Below are 21,330 nucleotides of genomic sequence, written 5' to 3' on the forward strand. Positions count from 1 at the left end.
ATCTGCTATATTCCTCTCCAACTGCCTTTTACCCTCCCTGCTATCCTTCTTAATGGTTGTCCTCATGTTCTCATACGCTCTACGATTCACTTTGCACTCATTAGTCTTATACGCCTCATTCATCTGTTTTTTCCTTGGCAGTGTCTTTTTTAACTCTTTATTAACCCACTGTGGAGTTTTTATTTTACTTAATTTCCTTTTAATTCCAAATTTAGCTATGTACCTGTCTGGCATTGCCTGACAAACATTTTTAAACCTGTCCCACTGCTCCTTGACAGTCTCCATAGTTAGCTTATCCCAGTCTATCCTCTTTAGACTTTGCCACATCTGCTCAAAATTTCCCTACCAAAGCTCAACTTTACAATTTTAGTCTTTGTATCCACACTCGTACAAAACACTGAGAATTGAATTACATTATGATCACTTGACCCTAGTGGTTCAATCACCTCTATCACCTCAAGTCCGTCCTGATTATTACAAAATACTAAATCCAGAGAGGCTTCAACCTGTGTTGGTGCTTTAACATACACACCGTGTTAAAAACAGTCACTGATTACGTCTACAAACTCCTGCTCTTGTGCTCTGCTATATGTAATATTATTCCAGTTAACATTCCCGCATGACTACAATACACCCCCTTGTAAACTTGCCTTATTAATATTACCAAGAAGATGTTCTTTGAAATTACTCTCTGCATTGAGATGTCTACCGAATAACACACTCTACCATGGGCGGTCTATAACGCACTCCTAAAATAAGGCCTCTTTCCCGAATGCTTTCCAGATGAAGCCAGATGTCCTCACTAAGATGGGGCTCACCGGAAAGCATTTGATGAGGTATTATCCGGTTATATAAAAAGAGTGAACAGGCAAATCCAAGCAACTACAGGCCAGTAGGTTTAATGTGAATCACAGGAAAATGAATGAAATGAATTATTAAGGAAAAGATGGAACAACACACGGCAAGGACAAGAGTTTAAGTGAACATTCAGTATGGGGTCAGAAGAGGGAGGTCGTGTTTTACTAACATGCTGGAATTCTATGAGGAGGCAACAAAAGGATATGACCAGAGTGGAGCAGATGAGATTATTGATGTGGACTTTCAGAAAGCATTTGATGAGGTGCCTCATGAGAGGGTGGGCATCAAATTAAAAGAAGTGGGAGTTCAGGGTGTGGGGTGGTAGATGGGTGCAGAATTGGCTCAGACACAGGAAGTAGAGGGTGATGGTGTGAGGAACCTCATCAGAACTGGGTGACGTTAAGAGTGGTGACCAGCAGGGGGCAGTGCTGGGGCCGCTGCTATTTTTAATATATATATATATATATATATATATATATATATATATATATATATATATATATATATATATATATATATAAATGATTTAGATAGGAATATAAGGAACAAGCTGGTTAAGTTTACAGATGATACCAAGATAGGTGGATAGGCAGATAATTTGGAATCCGTTATATCGTCACAGAAGGACTTGGATAGCAGACAGGCTTGGGCAGATGTGTGGACGATGAAGTTTAATGTCAGAAAATGTAAAGAATTACACATAGGAAGTAAAAATGTGAGGTTTGAATACACAATGGGCGGTCAGAAAATCGAGAGTCCACCTTATGAGAAGGATTTAGGAGTCACAGTGGACTCTAAGCTATCGACTTCCCAACAGTGTTCAGAAGGCTAACAGAATATCAGGTTATATAGCGCCTTGACGTGAGGAGTACAAGTCACAGGAGGTTCTGGTCCAGCTTTATAACACACTGGTGAGGCCTCATCTGGAGTCCTGGGTGTAAGCTTAGGTCTTGATTGGTCTGAATATACAATGGGAGGTCTGAAAATCGAGAGTACGCTTTATGAGAAGGATTTAGGCGTCATAGTGAACTCAATAATGTCAACTGCCAGACAGTGTTCAGAAGACATTAAGAAGGCAGTCAGGTTATATAGCGCCTTGATGTCCATCCATCCATCCATTTTCCAACCCGCTGAATCCGAACAAAGGGTCACGGGGGTTTCAGTCCAAGGAGGTTCTGGTCCAGCTTTATAACACACTGGTGAGGCCTCATCTGGAGTCCTGGGTGCAGTTTTGGTCTCCAGGCTACAAAAAGGACATAGCAGCACTAGAGAAGGTCTAGAAAAGAGCAACTAGGCTGATTCAGGGGCTACAGGGGATGAGTTATGAGGAAAGATTAAAAGAGCTGAGCCTTTACAGGAGATGAAGAGGAGACCTCAGTGAAGTGTTTAAAATTATGAAGGGAATTAGTCCAGTGGACTTCATCAAGAACATGGGGAGACAGCTATAAACTTATTAAGGGGAAATTTCGCACAAACATTAGGAAGTTTTTCTTTACACCGGCGGTTCTCAACCTTTGGGGCGCACCCCCAGAAGATGTGAAAAAAAGAGAAGAAGCGGTGTATCGGCAGCAAAAAATATAAGAATAAATTTTATTTGGGTTTCAGAAAAACGTTACGGGGGCGCGATTAAAACTGTTATGAAAACTCGGATCGCAAATACTTAAAGGTTGAGAAACGCTGCTTTACACAAAGAACGATAGACACTTGGAATAAGCAACCAAGTAGTGTGGTAGACAGTAAGATGTTGGGGACTTTCAAAATAAGTGGAGTGGACTGGCGAGCTTTGTTGGGCTGATTCTCGTCCAGATTGTTTGAATGTAATTGAAGAGAACTTGCGTTTTTCATTTTACCTCCCTCAAAAGCCTCAGAGTTGTACTTAATGAGCAATCAAAAGGTGGATGCATATGGGTGTGTACGATTGTCCCCCAGAAAGAGAAGACTCCCATCCAGGGATGGCTCCTACTATGGGCCTGAAGGTGCCGTGATTATCTCTGCTCCGCTGCCCCATGGCAATGAATTGGATTCTGTGAGTATGAGAGTGCTATGTTATGGCACTCTGATATTACATTGGAAGACTTTATGATTTGAGTAATTAAATGAGAAAATCCGCATTTGTTTGTCTAATGCCTAAGAATAAAAAGGAGGTAGAAAGAGTTAAAATGACCTCCTGATTTTGACTGATTTTTCTGCAGATGGAGTACAAAAAGATGATGGGTTATTCTTGTGACCACAGAGTGAAACAATAAAAGACTGAGGGTTCATATAGTGCCTTACAAAGTTAACCGACTGGCATAGCGGACAACACCCTACAAACCCTGCAAGGCTCCACGTCCAAACTTTAAAGACCCCTTCATCGGACATTTTACAGATTTTCTTTTTCTTATCATGATGGAACTCTTTGGTGTATATTATTTATATTAAGATTTAAAGTCTTATTGGCAACCACCCCTCTGCTGCCTGTAACATTATGCAATACAATGTGACACATTAGTTTCTTACAAAGGAATCCACTAAACATTTATTTCTACTTTCACAAATATACAGTATTCAGGCCCCTTCCCTTTCTGTACACTTTGTTGTGTTGTAGATGTAATGTTAAATGGATACATTTGACATTTTTGCCTACTGTATAAACTTATCCTCCATAACCTGTAATAAGACCTCAGCGTTAACATCTGCAGAGGATCGTGCAATGTCTATGTTTCTGTTATATGCCATTTGGTATGGGATTTATAAATGCAGTGTTAATGTTTGTGACGCACCATCTGTCAGAATGACAAATGCAAGATGTTTTATTATTGCAAATGCTTGTGATGCACCATCTGTTGGAATTAAAAAATACAATGATATGTTTCTGTTATATGTCATTGGGTATGGGATTTGTAAAAACAATGCTCATGTTTATGATGTGCTGTCTACTGGAATGACAAACACAATGCATTATATTACAACAAATGTTTGTAATGTACCATCTGCTGGAAAGACAAACACAATTGCATTTAATTACTACAAATGTTTGTGAGACACCATCTGTTAGACATACAAATGTGATGCATATGTCTCTATTATATGCCATTTGGTAATTTACTTCAAAAGCAGTGTTGTGTTTGTGATGCGCCATCTTTCAGAATGGTAAATGAGAGACATTTTATTACTACAAATGTTTGTGATGTGCCATCTGTTGGAATGAAAAAATGCTAAGCATATGACTTTGTTATAGGCCATTAGGTATGGGGCATATAAACGCAGCATTAAAGTTTTTGATTTGCCATCTACTGGAATGACAAATGCAATGCATTTTATTAAAATAAATCTTTCTATTTAGAAACATGGTTGTGATGCACCATCTGTTGGAATAAAAAGAGCAAAATGCCTATGTCTCTGTTATATGCTATGAGAATGACAAATGCAATGAATTTGTATCTATTATATGCCATTTGGTATGGTGCTTATAAAAGTAGTGGTAATGTCTGTGATGTGTCATTGATTGGAATGAAAGTGCAATACATTTTATTATTACAAATGTTTGTGAGGCACCATCTGTTGTTGTTACCAATGCAATGAATTTCTTTTTCTCTTGGAATGAAAAAAGCAGTGCATATGTCTCTGTTATATGCCTAATAGGTTTGGGGCTCATAAAAGTAGTGTTATGTGCCATCTACTGGAATGACAAATGCAATGCATTTATTACTACAAATATATGTGCTGCGCCATCTGTTGGAATTATATATGCAATGCTCATATCTCTGTTATAAGCCTTTTGGTATGGGATTCGTGAAAAACAGTACTATTTGTTTGTGATAAGCCATCTATCCACAAATGCAATGCGTTTTATAACTACAAATGTTTGTAACGCACCATCACTTAAAATTACAAACGTAACACATAAGTCAGTTTAATATATAAATTTGGTATGTGCCACGTAAAAGCAGTGCTAAAGTTTGTGATGTGCTATCTACTGGAATAGCAAATGCAATGCATTTTATCACTACAAATGTTTGTCATTGGATTCAGCGGGCTGGAAAATGGATGGAAGTTTGTCATGCTCCATCTGTTGGAATGATGGAAACATAGCAGCTGGAAGGACACACAGGCACTGTTTTTATTAAGGTCCATTAAAAAATTAAATCTCTCATTTCTAGAAGTCTTCAAGCACTTTGCTAAGACATGCCAGTTTATGCTCAGGTACCTCCTGTCTGTTTTAATTCCCCTTAAGATGGGTCGAGAACTTGACTGGATATCATTTAGAAAGACACACGTGTAGCTGTGTATAGGAGGTCCCTCCAGTCACACTGCACATCAGGCCAGAAACCAAGCCATGAAGTCTAAGGAACTCTCTAGACATTCCAAGTCGAGACTGGAGCGTGCCATAAATCAGGGCAAGGGGATCAAACCATTTCTAAAGCTTTCATTTATTCCCAGGAGGTCAGCAGCCTAACTATTTGTGAAATGAGAGAAGTTTGGAACTACCAGGACTCTTCCTAGAGTGGGCTGTCTGGGCAAACTGAGTAACCAGACAAGAAGGCCCTTGGTCAAAATGATGAGCAAGAATCTCAATGGTCACTCTAAAGGAGCTCCAGAGGTCATCTGCTGGGATGGGAGAACCTGTTGAGCCATCTCAGCAGCACTCTCTTAATAAGGTGCTTATGATAGAAAGACAAGACGAAAGCCACTTTAAAGTTATTGTAAAGGTATGTGACACTTTAAAAGGACTCTGAGAGCAGAAGGAAAAAGATCCTCTGGTCTGGGGAGACAAAAATGTAACTCTGTGGGCAAAACACCAAGCACTATGTCTGGAGCAGACCAGGCACTGCTCATCACGACCTAATACCACCCCTGAGGTGAAGCTGGGCAGACTATGGGGGTGCATCTCAGTGATAGGAGTGGAACTGAGAGAAGGATGAACGCAGCAAAATTCAGAGAGGTGAAGCTGATGAAGGGGGTATGTGACCTCAGACTCGGGTGACGATACACCGTACAGCAATGACAATCACCTGAGGCATAGAGCACAGCATTATTATTATGGGGTTATTGAAGGCACTGTTTAATAATTCAATAATTATCAGGGCATGAGGAACACTTTTTGTTCTGCACATGGATGTTGGAATGATAAGAAAAGATCCTTGATCCGTTCAGTCAAGACAACGCCAGGCTGGTTTTGGGACAAATCTCCGAGTGTCTCAGCCAAAGGCCTGACTTAAATTATGCAGAAAATGTGTGGAGAGACCTGAAAATGGTAGCTTACAGACATTTCACATCCAGTCCAATGGAGCTTCGAGAGGAAATGCCAGGAAGAATGGGATGAAAGACTCAAATTCAGGTGTGAAAAGCTTGTAGAGACTTAGCTGAGAAGATTCGAGGATAGAACTGCGGCCAAAAAAGCTTTTAGAAAATACTGAAGGAAGGGTCTGGGAATCCTACAGAGCTGAGGGGTTTCAGTTTCTGATTTTTAATAAATTAACAAACCTCTCTGAAAACACGTTTTCAGTTATATTGAGCAAGTAAGAACGGCAAATTTAGCCCTTTAAAAATAAATCTGTAACACAATAATGTGTGCAGAAAGGGAAGGGGACTGAAATCTTTCTGAAATCAGTGTAAACTGGCCCAGGGCAGGATATCAATATCTGCATGTTTTACCAAAGCCAAATCTTATCAGAAAAAAATAAAATAAATAATAATAATAATAATAACAACGATATACAGTTTTACTGCCTTATATACCTACCCCACTTATATATTCAATTTAGCATTTTAGCATTGACCACTTAGAGCCTAAGCATTAATATGCCATTATTTAAACTGACACACCCAAGTAAGCGATCCTTTATCAGTTTACATGACCAAGTCATTAGCTGCTGATCAGACTTCACTCAGCACATTGTCACACACACAAGTGTGTATGTAGTTTATGATAGATAGATAGATAGATAGATAGATAGATAGATAGATAGATAGATAGATAGATAGATAGATGTGAAAGGCACTCTATAATAGATAGATAGATGTGAAAGGCACTATATAATAGATAGATAGATAGATAGATAGATAGATAGATAGATAGATATGAAAGTCACTCTATTATAGACAGATAGACTGATAGATAGATATGAAAGGCACTATATAATAGATGTGAAAGGCACTCTATAATAGATATAGATAGATATGATAGGCACTATATAATAGATAGATAGATAGATGTGAAAGGCACTCTATAATAGATAGATAGATGTGAAAGGCACTATATAATAGATAGATAGATAGATAGATAGATAGATAGATAGATAGATAGATAGATAGATATGAAAGTCACTCTATTATAGACAGATAGACTGATAGATAGATATGAAAGGCACTATATAATAGATGTGAAAGGCACTCTATAATAGATATAGATAGATATGATAGGCACTCTATAATAGATAGATAGATAGATATGAAAGGCACTATGTAATAGACAGATAGATATGAAAGGCACTATATAATAGACAGATAGATATGAAAGGCACTATATAATAAATAGATAGATAGATAGATAGATAGATAGATAGATGTGAAAGGCACTCTATAATAGATAGATAGATAGATAGATAGATAGATAGATATGAAAGGCACTATGTAATAGACAGATAGATATGAAAGGCACTATATAATAGATTGCCTTTCACATCTTTCTATCTATTATATAGTGCCTTTCACATCTATCTCTCTATAATAGACAGTTAGATATGAAAGGCACTATAAAATAGATAGAGAGATGTGAAAGGCACTCTATAATATACAGATGTGAAAGGCACTCTATAACAGATAGATAGATAGATATGAAAGGCACTCTAATAGATAAATAGATAGATGTGAAAGGCACTATATAATAGATAGATAGATATGAAAGGCACTCTATAATAGATATAGATAGATATGAAAGGCACTATATAATAGACAGATAGATATGAAAGGCACTATGTAATAGACAGATAGATATGAAAGGCACTATATAATAGATTGCCTTTCACATCTTTCTATCTATTATATAGTGCCTTTCACATCTATCTCTCTATAATAGACAGTTAGATATGAAAGGCATTATAAAATAGATAGACAGATGTGAAAGGCACTCTATAATAGACAGTTAGATATGAAAGGCACTATAGAATAGATAGAGAGATGTGAAAGGCACTCTATAATAGACAGATGTGAACGGCACTCTATAATAGATAGTTAGATATGAAAGGCACTCTATAATAGATAGATATATAGATAGATAGATAATATGTACACACTCACAGTCCTATGCATACACAAATGTGTTCAACCGTACAGCCACCTGCACACTCGCATACAGACGATATTCTTTCCTCGGGTGGTCCCAGTATTTATCGCCCCTTTTCGTCAGGTTTTCTTTACCTTGCTGTTACTCTTGGGTCAAACTTGGCTCGGTACTTCGCGACTTTATTTTGTTTTGTGACCTCTTGATCCCCTTGCTTGTGCTTCTGTTTCGGCGGCTGCGCTGCGGGCGGCGTCGGTTCCTGCGCATCGCTGGAACAATAAACCCCCCAGAAGTAGTTTTTCTTCCCGGGGGGTTTAAGGGACTCCTCCTCAAAGAGTTTCTGCTTCTTGTTTCCTTTCACAACCGCTTTGACGAAGTCCACGCAGCAGTTTTTTGGGGGCTCCGGCAGCACCTTGCTCGACCCGCAGCCCATGTCAGCAGCCGGCCACAGAGGGGGTCGCCAGGAGGGCCATGATCTCTGCGGTGACCCCCGGGTGCGCAGCGGTCATTCCGTGCAAGTCCATGAGAACAGGAGAGCAGAGGCGGAAACAGCGCAGACGAAATGAGGAGGCGGCTATTGCGGACACACCCACCCCGGACTCGTCTACAGTGAGGTGCGAAGCTCGATGGCTCGGAGCCCACAGCGCCTTGCATTTGCATTCCCTTTCCTCTTTTTGTGGGATCAGGTTACGCCTGAGGGGGAAGACTCGAGTGAATCTAAAGGAAATCTGTCACGCACATGTGAGGAGTGAGAGTTTAGCAGGTCAGTCCGTCATTATCCAACCCGCTATATCCTAACTACAGGGTCACGGGGGTCTGCTGGAGCCAATCCCAGCCAACACAGGGCTCAAGGCAGGAAACAAACCCCGGGCAAGGCACCAGCACACACCAAGCACACACTAGGGACAATTTAGGATCACCAATGCACCTAACCTGCATGTCTTTGGACTGTGGGAGGAAACCCACACAGACACAGGGAGAACATGCAAACTCCACGCAGGGAGGACCAGGACATGAACCCTGGTCTCCTTACTGTGAGGCAGTAGCGCTACCCACTGCGCCACCATGCCACCCAGTTTTACAGGTAACTCCTGTAAATAAAGAGCGACTTAACACGTTAGCATGCAGGAGAAAAGGTGCTAATTATTTAATAAAGACGGTCTACATGTTAACTGACTGAGCATATTACATACACAATTTATACATGCAGACAAATACATACCACACCATCTTCTATGTCATCTCAGTCCTGAGCGGGGTCGTGGGGGCTTCTGTTAATCCCTGCAAACATAGGGAGCAATGCAGGAACAATCGGTGGAGAGGTCGACAGCAAACACACACATCCACCCACCCATTAGCGGGGGGCTAGGTTAGCATTGCCAAGCCGCCGGCCCTGAATGTCTTTGGACTGTGTGTAAGAAACCACAAAGACACAGAGAGAACATTCAAACTTCACTCAGGGAGGGCCCAGAATGCAAACCCTGATCTGCCTACTGAGAGGAATGAGTGCCACCGCTATACCACCATGCCATCCACAGATCTATCTATCATATAGTGCCTTTCATATCTATTGTGGACACCTGGGGCATCTCCAGCTCCCCAAACACCTGACACAAAGGCACAAAGTATAAAATAAACAAGAAGGTTTATTTGTGGGGAATGCATCCCTAAAACGTTTCCCACCACATTCACGGTCACAAAGCAGCACACAACAATAAAGCAGTCTGCAACTCTGCCATCTCTTTCTCTCTCTCTCTGTCTTTGTCTTTCTGCCTCCTCCACTCCTCCACGCAAGGTCCATCTTTCTACTTTCTGACTTTGGCTCCCTCAGTAGTGGCAGGCAACTCCTTTTAAGTAATCCTGGAAGTACTTTCAGTATCCCAAAGGCTTGGCCTGGGAACACTTCTAGGTAAGGCTAGAGCCCCATGAAGTAGAGCTCCCTAGTCCTCGCAGTACCCCCCTGGCAGCACCCAAAAGGGCTGAGTCACAGAACCCCAATGCCTATAATGCCCTGTGAGAAACCGTGGCACTGCCACAAACCAGGGGGCCTGCCATCTTGCACTCTGGGAGAGAAAATTCCCTGTGCATGCTGCGCCCCCCCATCATTCCATGTTGAGGGTGTCCTGGCCAGGCAAGGGTGCCTGCTGTCTGTCACAACAGATAGATAGTATATCATTTTAACCAAATATTTTTAATAAATACATTCATTTGTGCCTTTCATATCTATCTATCTATCTATCTATCTATCTATCTATCTATCTATCTATCTATCTATCTATCTATCTATCTATTATATAGTGCCTTTCACATCTATCTATCTATCTATCTATCTATCTATCTATCTATCTATCTATCTATCTATCTATCTATCTATCTATCTATTATATAGTGCCTTTCAAAGCTATCTACCTATTATATAGTGCCTTTCACATCTATCTATCTATCTATCTATCTATCTATCTATCTATCTATCTATCTATCTATCTATCTATCTATCTATCTATCTATCTATTATATAGTGTCTTTCACATCTATCTATCTATCTATCTATCTATCTATCTATCTATCTATCTATCTATCTATCTATCTATCTATCTATCTGTTATATAGTGTCTTTCCTATCTATCTATCTATCTATCTATCTATCTATCTATCTATCTATCTATCTATCTATCTATCTATCTATCTATCTATTATATAGTGCCTTTCACATCTATCTATCTATCTATCTATCTATCTATCTATCTATCTATCTATCTATCTATCTATCTATCTATCTATCTATCTATCTATCTATTATATAGTGCCTTTCACATCTATCTATCTATCTATCTATCTATCTATCTATCTATCTATCTATCTATCTATCTATCTATCTATCTATCTATCTATCTATCTATCTATTATATAGTGCCTTTCACATCTATCTATCTATCTATCTATCTATCTATCTATCTATCTATCTATCTATCTATCTATCTATCTATCTATCTATCTATTATATAGTGCCTTTCAAAGCTATCAACCTATTATATAGTGCCTTTCACATCTATCTATCTATCTATCTATCTATCTATCTATCTATCTATCTATCTATCTATCTATCTATCTATCTATCTATCTATCTATTATATAGTGCCTTTCACATCTATCTATCTATCTATCTATCTATCTATCTATCTATCTATCTATCTATCTATCTATCTATCTATCTATCTATCTATCTATCTATTATATAGTGTCTTTCACATCTATCTATCTATCTATCTATCTATCTATCTATCTATCTATCTATCTATCTATCTATCTATCTATCTATCTATCTATTAGATAGTGTCTTTCACATCTATCTATCTATCTATCTATCTATCTATCTATCTATCTATCTATCTATCTATCTATCTATCTATCTATCTATCTATCTATTATATAGTGTCTTTCACATCTATCTATCTATCTATCTATCTATCTATCTATCTATCTATCTATCTATCTATCTATCTATCTATCTATCTATCTGTTATATAGTGCCTTTCATATCTATCTATCTATCTATCTATCTATCTATCTATCTATCTATCTATCTATCTATCTATCTATCTGTTATATAGTGCCTTTCATATCTATCTATCTATCTATCTATCTATTATATAGTGCCTTTCAAAGCTATCAACCTATTATATAGTGCCTTTCACATCTATCTATCTATCTATCTATCTATCTATCTATCTATCTATCTATCTATCTATCTATCTATCTATCTATTATATAGTGTCTTTCACATCTATCTATCTATCTATCTATCTATCTATCTATCTATCTATCTATCTATCTATCTATCTATCTATCTATCTATCTATCTATCTGTTATATAGTGCCTTTCATATCTATCTATCTATCTATCTATCTATCTATCTATCTATCTATCTATCTATCTGTTATATAGTGTCTTTCCTATCTATCTATCTATCTATCTATCTATCTATCTATCTATCTATCTATCTATCTATCTATCTATCTATCTATCTATCTATCTATCTATCTATCTATCTATCTATCTATCTATCTGTTATATAGTGCCTTTCATATCTATCTATCTATCTATCTATCTATCTATCTATCTATCTATCTATCTATCTATCTATCTATCTATCTATCTATCTATCTATCTGTTATATAGTGCCTTTCATATCTATCTATCTATCTATCTATCTATCTATCTATCTATCTATCTATCTATCTATCTATCTATCTATCTGTTATATAGTGTCTTTCCTATCTATCTATCTATCTATCTATCTATCTATCTATCTATCTATCTATCTATCTATCTATCTATCTATCTATCTATCTATCTATCTATCTATCTATCTATCTGTTATATAGTGCCTTTCATATCTATCTATCTATCTATCTATCTATCTATCTATCTATCTATCTATCTATCTATCTATCTATCTATCTATCTATCTGTTTTATAGTGTCTTTCCTATCTATCTATCTATCTATCTATCTATCTATCTATCTATCTATCTATCTATCTATCTATCTATCTATCTATCTATCTATCTGTTATATAGTTCCTTTCATATCTATCTATCTATCTATCTATCTATCTATCTATCTATCTATCTATCTATCTATCTATCTATCTATCTATCTATCTATCTTTTGTATAGTGCCTTTCATCTCTCTCTTTCTATCTGTATTAGTATAGCCAGCAGGTTGCTAACTGGAGTTACAGAGGTGCGTATTTTGGGCTGTTATGTCAGATCGGTTATCAACACCCAGTCCACAGTCACTTTCTTGCTGTGTTTTCTATTCAGAGACTTTGATTTCTTGTGGATGGCTCGTTTTCTGTTTCGGTGAGTTCACCTTAATGGTGCTCGGTTAGCTCCACACTGGTATTTTTAGCAAAGTGTTTTCTGTTGATGTTACACCACCTGTTGGAGTGCCACATCACAGTGTGTGACTTTTTATACCCATTTTTATTTGCAGACTTCACTTCCACAGTCTTAGCCAGGCAAAGGCCGTCCCGCCGTGTGCTCCTTTAACACACAGTCATGCAGTCTGATATACCCAGCAGTACAGAGCGACCGTTCTGTGACTCATCCCTGGTGGGTTTGAGTTTCTCTTAAGTTATAGGGGTTTCTTGTTTGCATGTGAGAGTTAACAACCAATGAATGCTCATTTGGAAGTGTAACGCATATAACAGAATGATGAGGAGTAAGGACCACAGGTGTGTTGGACCTTACAAACAGAAGAGAGGCTTGCCTGTTTGATGTCTCGAGTTTTACATACCACAACAGAATGGATTATTAAAATAGCAGCAACTCACTGAACGTGTAAAGACTTCACACAGCACCAACTTCACAAGGCAGCAGGGTACGGACTGTGAGAAAGACGGCAGCTTGAGATTCATTGCACGCTTTTCTAATCTAACCTGTCCTGCTCTGCTGTCTCTAGTCGTGTAAGCTGACATTCTCTGCCATCGAGGTAGGCGACCACAGTCAGGAAGTTTGACATCCCTGCTGACCCAAAGTCGTGTGGTGTGGCACCAACATCTTCTAATCAGACAACTCTTTAGTTTCATTGCTGCTGTTCATTTAATTAAAGTTCTTTTGACTTCCTTGGTTTTTTGAAGAGACAACTCTGGGATCCATTTAATTGTATCCTGGAAATTCTTACCGGCCAGTGCCCGCTTACAGACATCCAAACGCCTGCCTATTGAGACTTCCAGCCCACGTTGTTGATCTGCTCAGGGCAGCTTGATAGACGACTTTAGTGTTCTTTGATCTGTTTTAACAGAATTAATAACTGATGTGCTTTCATTTTTTCGTCTTTTGCACCATAAACCAACGTGTGTCTGTCACACTGATGAAGTCACTTTGTCATTTGACACGGTGCTCTGAGCTGTGTAACATCGTGTAAAGAGCACTGCCAGCTGTGCTGCCCCGCTTTTGGTGGGCTGAAGTCCACAAGTCGAATTCAGGGCTGACAAATCATTAACCCGCACACTGCTTTGGGGGTCTTGTTTGTAGGAGCGTTGCTGTAGGAATCACAGCCCACGCAGCCAAGGCAATGTGTCGAGCTGGCATGCGTCACGTTATGTATGGCTTTTTAATACTCTGAGATCATCGTTCTTATGTCATTAGGATGATTTAAGCCAAGCAATGGCACGGCTGTGAGAAGCTATGGGAGAAAACCAACAAAATCTGCTTGCCACTGGCTTTCTTGTCCTTTTATGTTTAGGCTTTAGTAACTACAGGGGGATAAAATTGATGAGCCACAGCATGAAGTTATGGGAAAGAGTAGTGGAAGTTCAGTTAAGAAGTGAGGTGATGATCAGTGAGCAGCAGGATGGTTTCATGCACAGAAAGAGCACCACAGATGTGATGTTTGCTCTGAGGGTGTTGATGGAGAAGTTTAGAGAGAAGGACAGAAGGAGATGCATTGCGTCTTTGTGGACCTGAAGAAAGCATATGACAGGGTGACAAGAGAGGAGCTGTGGTATTATATGAGGAAGTCGGGAGTGGCAGAGAAGTACGTAAGAGTGGTACAGGATATGAAGTGTGACTGGGGTGAGGTCTGTGGTAGGAGTGACGGAGGTGGGATTACATCAGGGATCTGCTCTGAGCCCTTTCTTATTAATAGATATAGATTAATAAAGTATCTATCTATCTATCTATCTATCTATCTATCTATCTATCTATCTATCTATCTATCTATCTATCTATCTATCTATCTATCTATCTATCTATCTATCTATCTATCTATCTATCTATCTATCTATCTATCTATCTATCATATAGTGCCTTTCATCTATCTATCTATCTATCTATCTATCTATCTATCTATCTATCTATCTATCTATCTATCTATCTATCTATCTATCTATCTATCTATCTATCTATCTATCTATCTATCTATCTATCTATCTATTATATAGTGCCTTCATATCTATCTATCTATCTATCTATCTATCTATCTATCTATCTATCTATCTATCTATCTATCTATCTATCTATCTATCTATCTATCTATCTATCTATCTATCTATCTATCTATCTATCTATCTATCATATAGTGCCTTTCATATCTATCTATCTATCTATCTATCTATCTATCTATCTATCTATCTATCTATCTATCTATCTATCTATCTATCTATCTATCTATCATATAGTGCCTTTCATATCTATCTATCTATCTATCTATCTATCTATCTATCTATCTATCTATCTATCTATCTATCTATCTATCTATCTATCTATCTATCTATCTATCTATCTATCTATCTATCTATCTATCTATCTCATTTGCAATGGTGATGGACAGGTTGACAGACGAGATTAGACAGGAGTCCCCGTGGACTATGATGTTTGCTGATGACATTGTGATCTGTAGTGATAGTAGGGAGCAGGTGGAGAAGACCCTGGAGAGGTGGAGATATGAGAGGAGAGGAATGAAGGTCAGTAGGACCACCAAGACAGAATACATGTGTGTGAATGAGAGGGAGGTCAGTGGAATGGTGAGGATGCAGGGAGTAGAGTTGGTGAAGGTGGATGAGTTTAAATACTTGGGATCGACAGTACAGAGTAATGGGGATTGTGGAAGAGAAGTGAAGAAGAGAGTGCAGGCAGGGTGGAGAAGTGTCAGGAGTGATTTGTGACAGATGGGTATCAGCAAGAGTGACAGGGAAAGTCTACAGGACGGTAGTGACACCAGCTGTGTTATATGGGCTGGAGACGGTGGCACAGGAGACGGAGCTGGAGGTGGCAGAGTTAAAGCTGCTAAGATCTGTATTGGGTGTGACGAGGATGGATAGGATTAGAAATGAGGACATTAGAGGGTCAGCTCAGGTTGGAAGGTTGGGAGACAAAGTCAGAGAGGCAAAATTGCGTTGGTTTGGACATGTGCAGAGGAGAGATGCTGGGTATACTGGGAGAAGGATGCTAAGGATAGAGCTGCCAGGCAACAGGAGAGGAGGAAGGCCTAAGAGGAGGTTTATGGATGTGCTGAGAGAGGACATGCAGGTGATGGGTGTAACAGAGCAAGATGACGAGGACAGAAAGATATGGAAGAAGATGATCCGCTGTGGCAACCCCTAACGCGAGCAGCCGAAAGAAGAAGAAGAAGAAGATTGTATTTAGGCTCCTTGGACTTTTTAAGTATGAGAATAACTCACAAGCTCCCCCTGTGGTTCACAAATGCCTATTGCTTGCACTTAATAACCCTTTAAACCAGTGACCTGCGGTGAGGTTCATGGCTGGTGAGGCACGGACTCCTTCTAAATAAGATTTACAAATAAACTGCTCAATAAAATTAAAGGAGCGCTTTGAAAACACATCAGATCTCAATGGGGAAAAAAAATCCTGCTGGCTATCTCTACTGCTATGGGCTGATATGGGGATGTGTTAGAAATGAAAAGATGGAAATAATAATAATAATAATAATACATTTTATTTATTTGTAGGCGCCTTTCTAAACACTCAAGGACACCGAACAATAGATAAAACACACATGATAAACAAAAGTAAAATACAAAAATTAAAATCAGACAGAGTAATTGAAGATGTGAGTTCCAAAATCTGCTAATTACACCTTTTGGTAAAATTTAGTGAACACGTGATTGTGACTTTTCATGCAGTTGGTCATGCACCGAAAATATGTTTGAGCTTCAAAACCTGCTAATTGCAACAGTGTAGCGCTATAGATTTAGGGATTTAGTTTCAAAATCTGCTTACGGACCCAGATTTTCCTATTTATCTCAAAAATTTATCTTTTGTACTTAGCTGATTTTGGAACTGAGCTCTTCAATTGTAATCAATAAGAAAAAGCAGTCCTAAACAAATGAGTTTTAAGTTTAGATTTGAAAGTGAGAATGATTTAATATTACTAAGCTCAGATGGTGGTGAGTAACTGAATGCTGTGCTCCCCATGGTGGTAAGATGGACGAAGGGGACAGTCGAGTGGATGGAGGAAGAGGATCTAAGGTTATGGGAGGGAATGGCAACATGGAGGTGGTCAGACAGATATGGAGGGGCGAGGTTGTGGAGAGCCTTAAAAGTTAACAGGAGAATTTTGAATTGAATTCAGAACTGAACTGGAAACCAATGAAGCTGCTGCCAAATGGGAGTGATATGGTGAATAGAGGGGGTTCTGGTAGTGATGCTGGTGGGCAGTTGAATTCTGGACCAGTTGAAGCTTATAAAGAGATCTGCGAGAAAGACCAAAGAAAAGGGAATTGCAATAATCGAGACGAGAAGTGACAAGGCTATGAACGAGGATAGCAGTGGTTTGGGGAGTGAGGGAGCGGAGAATACGATTAACGTTATGCAGGCCGTGAGATGTTACTGATGTGGGACTGAAAGAATAAAGTACTGTCAAGGATGACACCTGTGGAGAAGGGGAGACAGAGGAATTATCAATAACAAATGAGAAATGATCAGTTTTGGATAATGTTGATTTTGTACCAATGAGGAGAACCTCAGTTTTGTCACTTGTTGTTATTTAATTTAAGAAAATTTGAAGAAAACCAGGATTTGATTTTTGCTATGCAATCAGTAAGTGAGGAGGGTGGAAAGGAAACAGTAGGTTTGCTAGTGAGGTAGAGCTGGGGGTCATCAGCATAACAGTGGAAGTTAATGTTATATTTACGAAAGGGGAAGGAGGTCAATAATGAAAAGGAGTGGCCCCAGGACAGATCCCACCTGAAGTAACAGCGGTGGGTTGGGATGTGAAAGTTTTAATCTGAACAAACTGAGTGCAGCCTGAGAGGTGTGATCTGAACCAGTCTAGTGGAGTGTGGGTAATGCCAATCGAAGATCATCTATGTAATGAAGATGATCAACATACAGAGGGCTGAATTCAAAGACACCCTGAAAATCAAAGGGAAAAATGATGTGGCAGGCAGGCAGCGAGTCCATTTGGACGAAATTTCATTGCAACATCTCCAAATCAAACTCAGTAGTTTGTATGACCCCCCCAATAGCCTGACAATGTCCTAATAAGACGATGGATGGTGTCCTGGGGGATCTCCTCCCAGAACTGGACCAGGGCATCACTGAGCTCCTGGACAGTCTGAGGTATTAGATGGACCGAAACATAATGTCCCACCCAGAGGTGTTCTATTGGATTGAGGTCAGGCAAGTGAGCGTGTTTGCCAGTCAATGGTATCAATTCCTTCATCCTTTTGTCACATGAGGCCGGACTTTGTCATGCACCAGGAGGAACCAGCATAAGGTCTGACAATGTGTCCAGGGATTTCATCCAGACACCTAATGGTAGTCAAGGTGCCATTGTCTAGCCTGTAGAGGTCTGTGTGTCCCTCCATGGATATGCCTCCCCAGACCATCACTGACCCATCACCAAACCGGTCATGCTGAACGATGTTACTGGCAGCATAACATTCTCCGCGGCTTCTCCAGATCCTTTCACATCTGTCACATGTGCTCAGGGTGAACCTGCTCTTATCTGTGAAAAGCACAGGGCGCCAGTGGTGGAGCTGCCAATTCTGGTATTCTAGAGGACGTCGGGCCCTCAGGCCACCCTCATGAAGTCTGTTTCTGATTGTTTGAGATGTCAGAGACATTCACACCAGTTGCCTGCCTGCCTGCTGGAGGTCATTTTGTAGGCTCTGCCAGTGCTCAACCTGTTCCTCCTTGCCCAAAGGATCAGATAGCGGTGGGTCCTGCTGATGGGTTAAGAACCTTCTATGAGGGGCCCTGTCCAGCTCTCCTAGAGTAACTGCCTGTCTGTCTCCTGGAATCTCCTCCATGCCCTGTGCTGGGAGACACGGCAAACCTTCTGGCAATGGTACATATTGATGTGCCATCCTGGAGAAGTTGAACTACCTGTGCCAGCTCTGTAGGGTCCAGGTATGGCCTCATGACACCAGTAGTGACACTGACCATAGCCAAATGTAAAATGAGTGACAAAACAGATGAAGGGGGAGAAATGTCAGTGGCCTCCCTCCAGCTGTTTTGGGGGTCGTCTCATTGTGGCCCCTGTAGTGCACCAAAGCAGCTGAAACTGATGAACAAGCCCATCTGCTACTGAACTGACCAGATCAATAGCCCACAAGTGTCATTGACTTGATGCTAGACTCTCATTAAAAAAGGGTCCTTTAATTTTTTTTGAACAGTATCTATGAACCCCAAAGAGTCGCTTATTCACTATTCAGTTGTCAGCCAGCATACACATTGACTACTGGTTATGTTTCATATCTTACTCTTTACACACACAGGTAAGGCGCATATCTGACTATTAAAGAACGTTACGTTTATAGCGACGAGAGAGCAGAGAGAGCGCATTTGCTCCTCACCCTCCATGTGTAATAAATTTGCCATTGCAATTCCACAGTTCCTACTCCTTCAATACAAATGAAAGTATAGAGTGGCGTACAAAAAAAACGGATTTCAATTTTGACCTTAATTGAAATATTTAGTTGTTTTTAAAAGCTTTTAATTCAGATGCTATAATCAATTTTAATACAGACTGTTCAACAAAAGGATAACGAGACAAACAAAAGAATATTTTATTTAAGGTCAAAATTTACGTTTTTAAATATTAGATTTTTTTTTTCTTAGTCTGCTCCCATTTTTTTATTTGTAAATGAAGTCCATGCTCTTATCCTTCTTCACGAAAATCTCCATCACTTTCTTGTAAAAGTCCTCCTTGTTTTCCTTTAGTTTTAAAAATCTTAATCTTCCATTTTGGCAGTCAGTCTGAACAAAAATATAAAACTAAACGGCCCGCTGCAGTGCGCTTGACTTTCTGATGTCGCTAACTTATCGGCGCCTCTGCGTCAGCAGCAACGAGCGTCTGTTGGGCTCACATGCGCCCCCTTCAGGGCGGCACAGTACTGTCTGCCTCACTCACCTTGTGCTTTCTCACTACAGTTTTATGTCCGATCAGCAAGACTAAATATGTCACACACATTCATTAAAGATATTAGCCAGACTGTGGAAAGTCAGGGTGTATAATAAACGTGTCTGCAAACATTGGTGACATAGAGAGAGACAGCAACAGGCACAGGCCTAGGGAATCCATTCCCAGGCTCCCGATTACTGGGAGCTCCTGATTCCTGGACATTTTTCATTCCCACATTCCCGGGAATGAAACTGCTGTAATTCCCGGGAAAACGGGAATGGCCAAGCTCGCATATATAGTGTTTAAAAGTGTAAAAATCGATCAAGAAATAACAGAGTTATAGTTGAAAATAGTTAAGTTGGTGCCATTGCTGCAGCTTGCACTTCATCAGACAACAGCTTTGAAGAGCAACTTGAAATTGCAATGCGTCAGTCTGTTGCATCCGCATTATCTGTGCTAAGAAACTTGCCATCACAGGATGATGACAAGAAACTGGATGCATGAGTAAAAGCTGAAATGGCGGTGTTTCAGAGCAATGGCAAGGGTTGTTTAGAACAAGTGTATCAGTATCTGATGACTGTGCCGCCTACTTCAGTGGAGGCAGAGCGTGCTTCTCAGCGGCTGGTGCACGAAGGTGCGCTCTAGCTTGGACGACCACACGCTGGACACGTTAATAATAAAAATAATAATAATTCATTACATAGCGTATTTCTCAGTACTCAAAGCGCTATCCACACAGGGAGGAACCGGGAAGTGAACCCGCAATCTTCCACAGTCTCCTTACTGCAAAGCAGCAGCACTACCACTGTGCGACCTGTGAGGACGTTGTGCTTTTTATGCTCTTATTACCACAACTAAAGATACATCTACTTCTATGACAGCATGTACTTCTTGTAGACAGGGTTAGTCTTTTATTTGTGTCAACATATAGCAGTAGTTTTATTAAAAATAAGTGTCGTCGTTCTAAAACCGTTCACATGTGAGATGCCCGTACACTGTGTCATCCCGGGCGCCCGGGATTCCCCGGAATGAAATGCGGGATTCCCGAATTCCTGGGAATGGATAAACCCATCCGGGAATGGATTCCCTACACGCGCCAGTCGCACGCATCAACTCCATCAGTGTGTGAGGAGCGCGCAGTCCAAGGTGAGGTGAGCATAGACTTAGAATTACTAGGCGCCGCATGACCAGCAGCATCATACGTCAATGTCGCTGCTATATTGCGAGTGGCAGAGCTGTGGAGTGAAGTAGTGGATAAATTGTACAAACCGCTGTACGCTCCAAAGCAGATCCCGGGGGATTACATTTCATAGGTAAAGCTGAACAATTGTTTT

At 39.9% G+C, this 21,330-nt stretch overlaps 1 protein-coding gene across 1 annotated transcript in view; it reads right to left on the reverse strand.

Annotated features, from left to right (window-relative positions):
• Positions 1-8,774, reverse strand: part of LOC114653857 (serine/threonine-protein kinase H1-like) — a 61,890-nt gene extending 53,116 nt beyond the window's left edge. Inside the window, exon 1 of the mRNA XM_051929282.1 lies at positions 8,260-8,774. Coding sequence (XP_051785242.1) covers positions 8,260-8,555 — 296 coding nt within the window. The 5' untranslated portion in view covers positions 8,556-8,774. The remainder of the gene's footprint in view (positions 1-8,259) is intronic.
• Positions 8,775-21,330: the final 12,556 nt, after the last annotated feature.

Source organism: Erpetoichthys calabaricus, chromosome 6, assembly GCF_900747795.2.
Source record: "Erpetoichthys calabaricus chromosome 6, fErpCal1.3, whole genome shotgun sequence".
Classification (NCBI taxonomy): domain Eukaryota; kingdom Metazoa; phylum Chordata; class Cladistia; order Polypteriformes; family Polypteridae; genus Erpetoichthys; species Erpetoichthys calabaricus.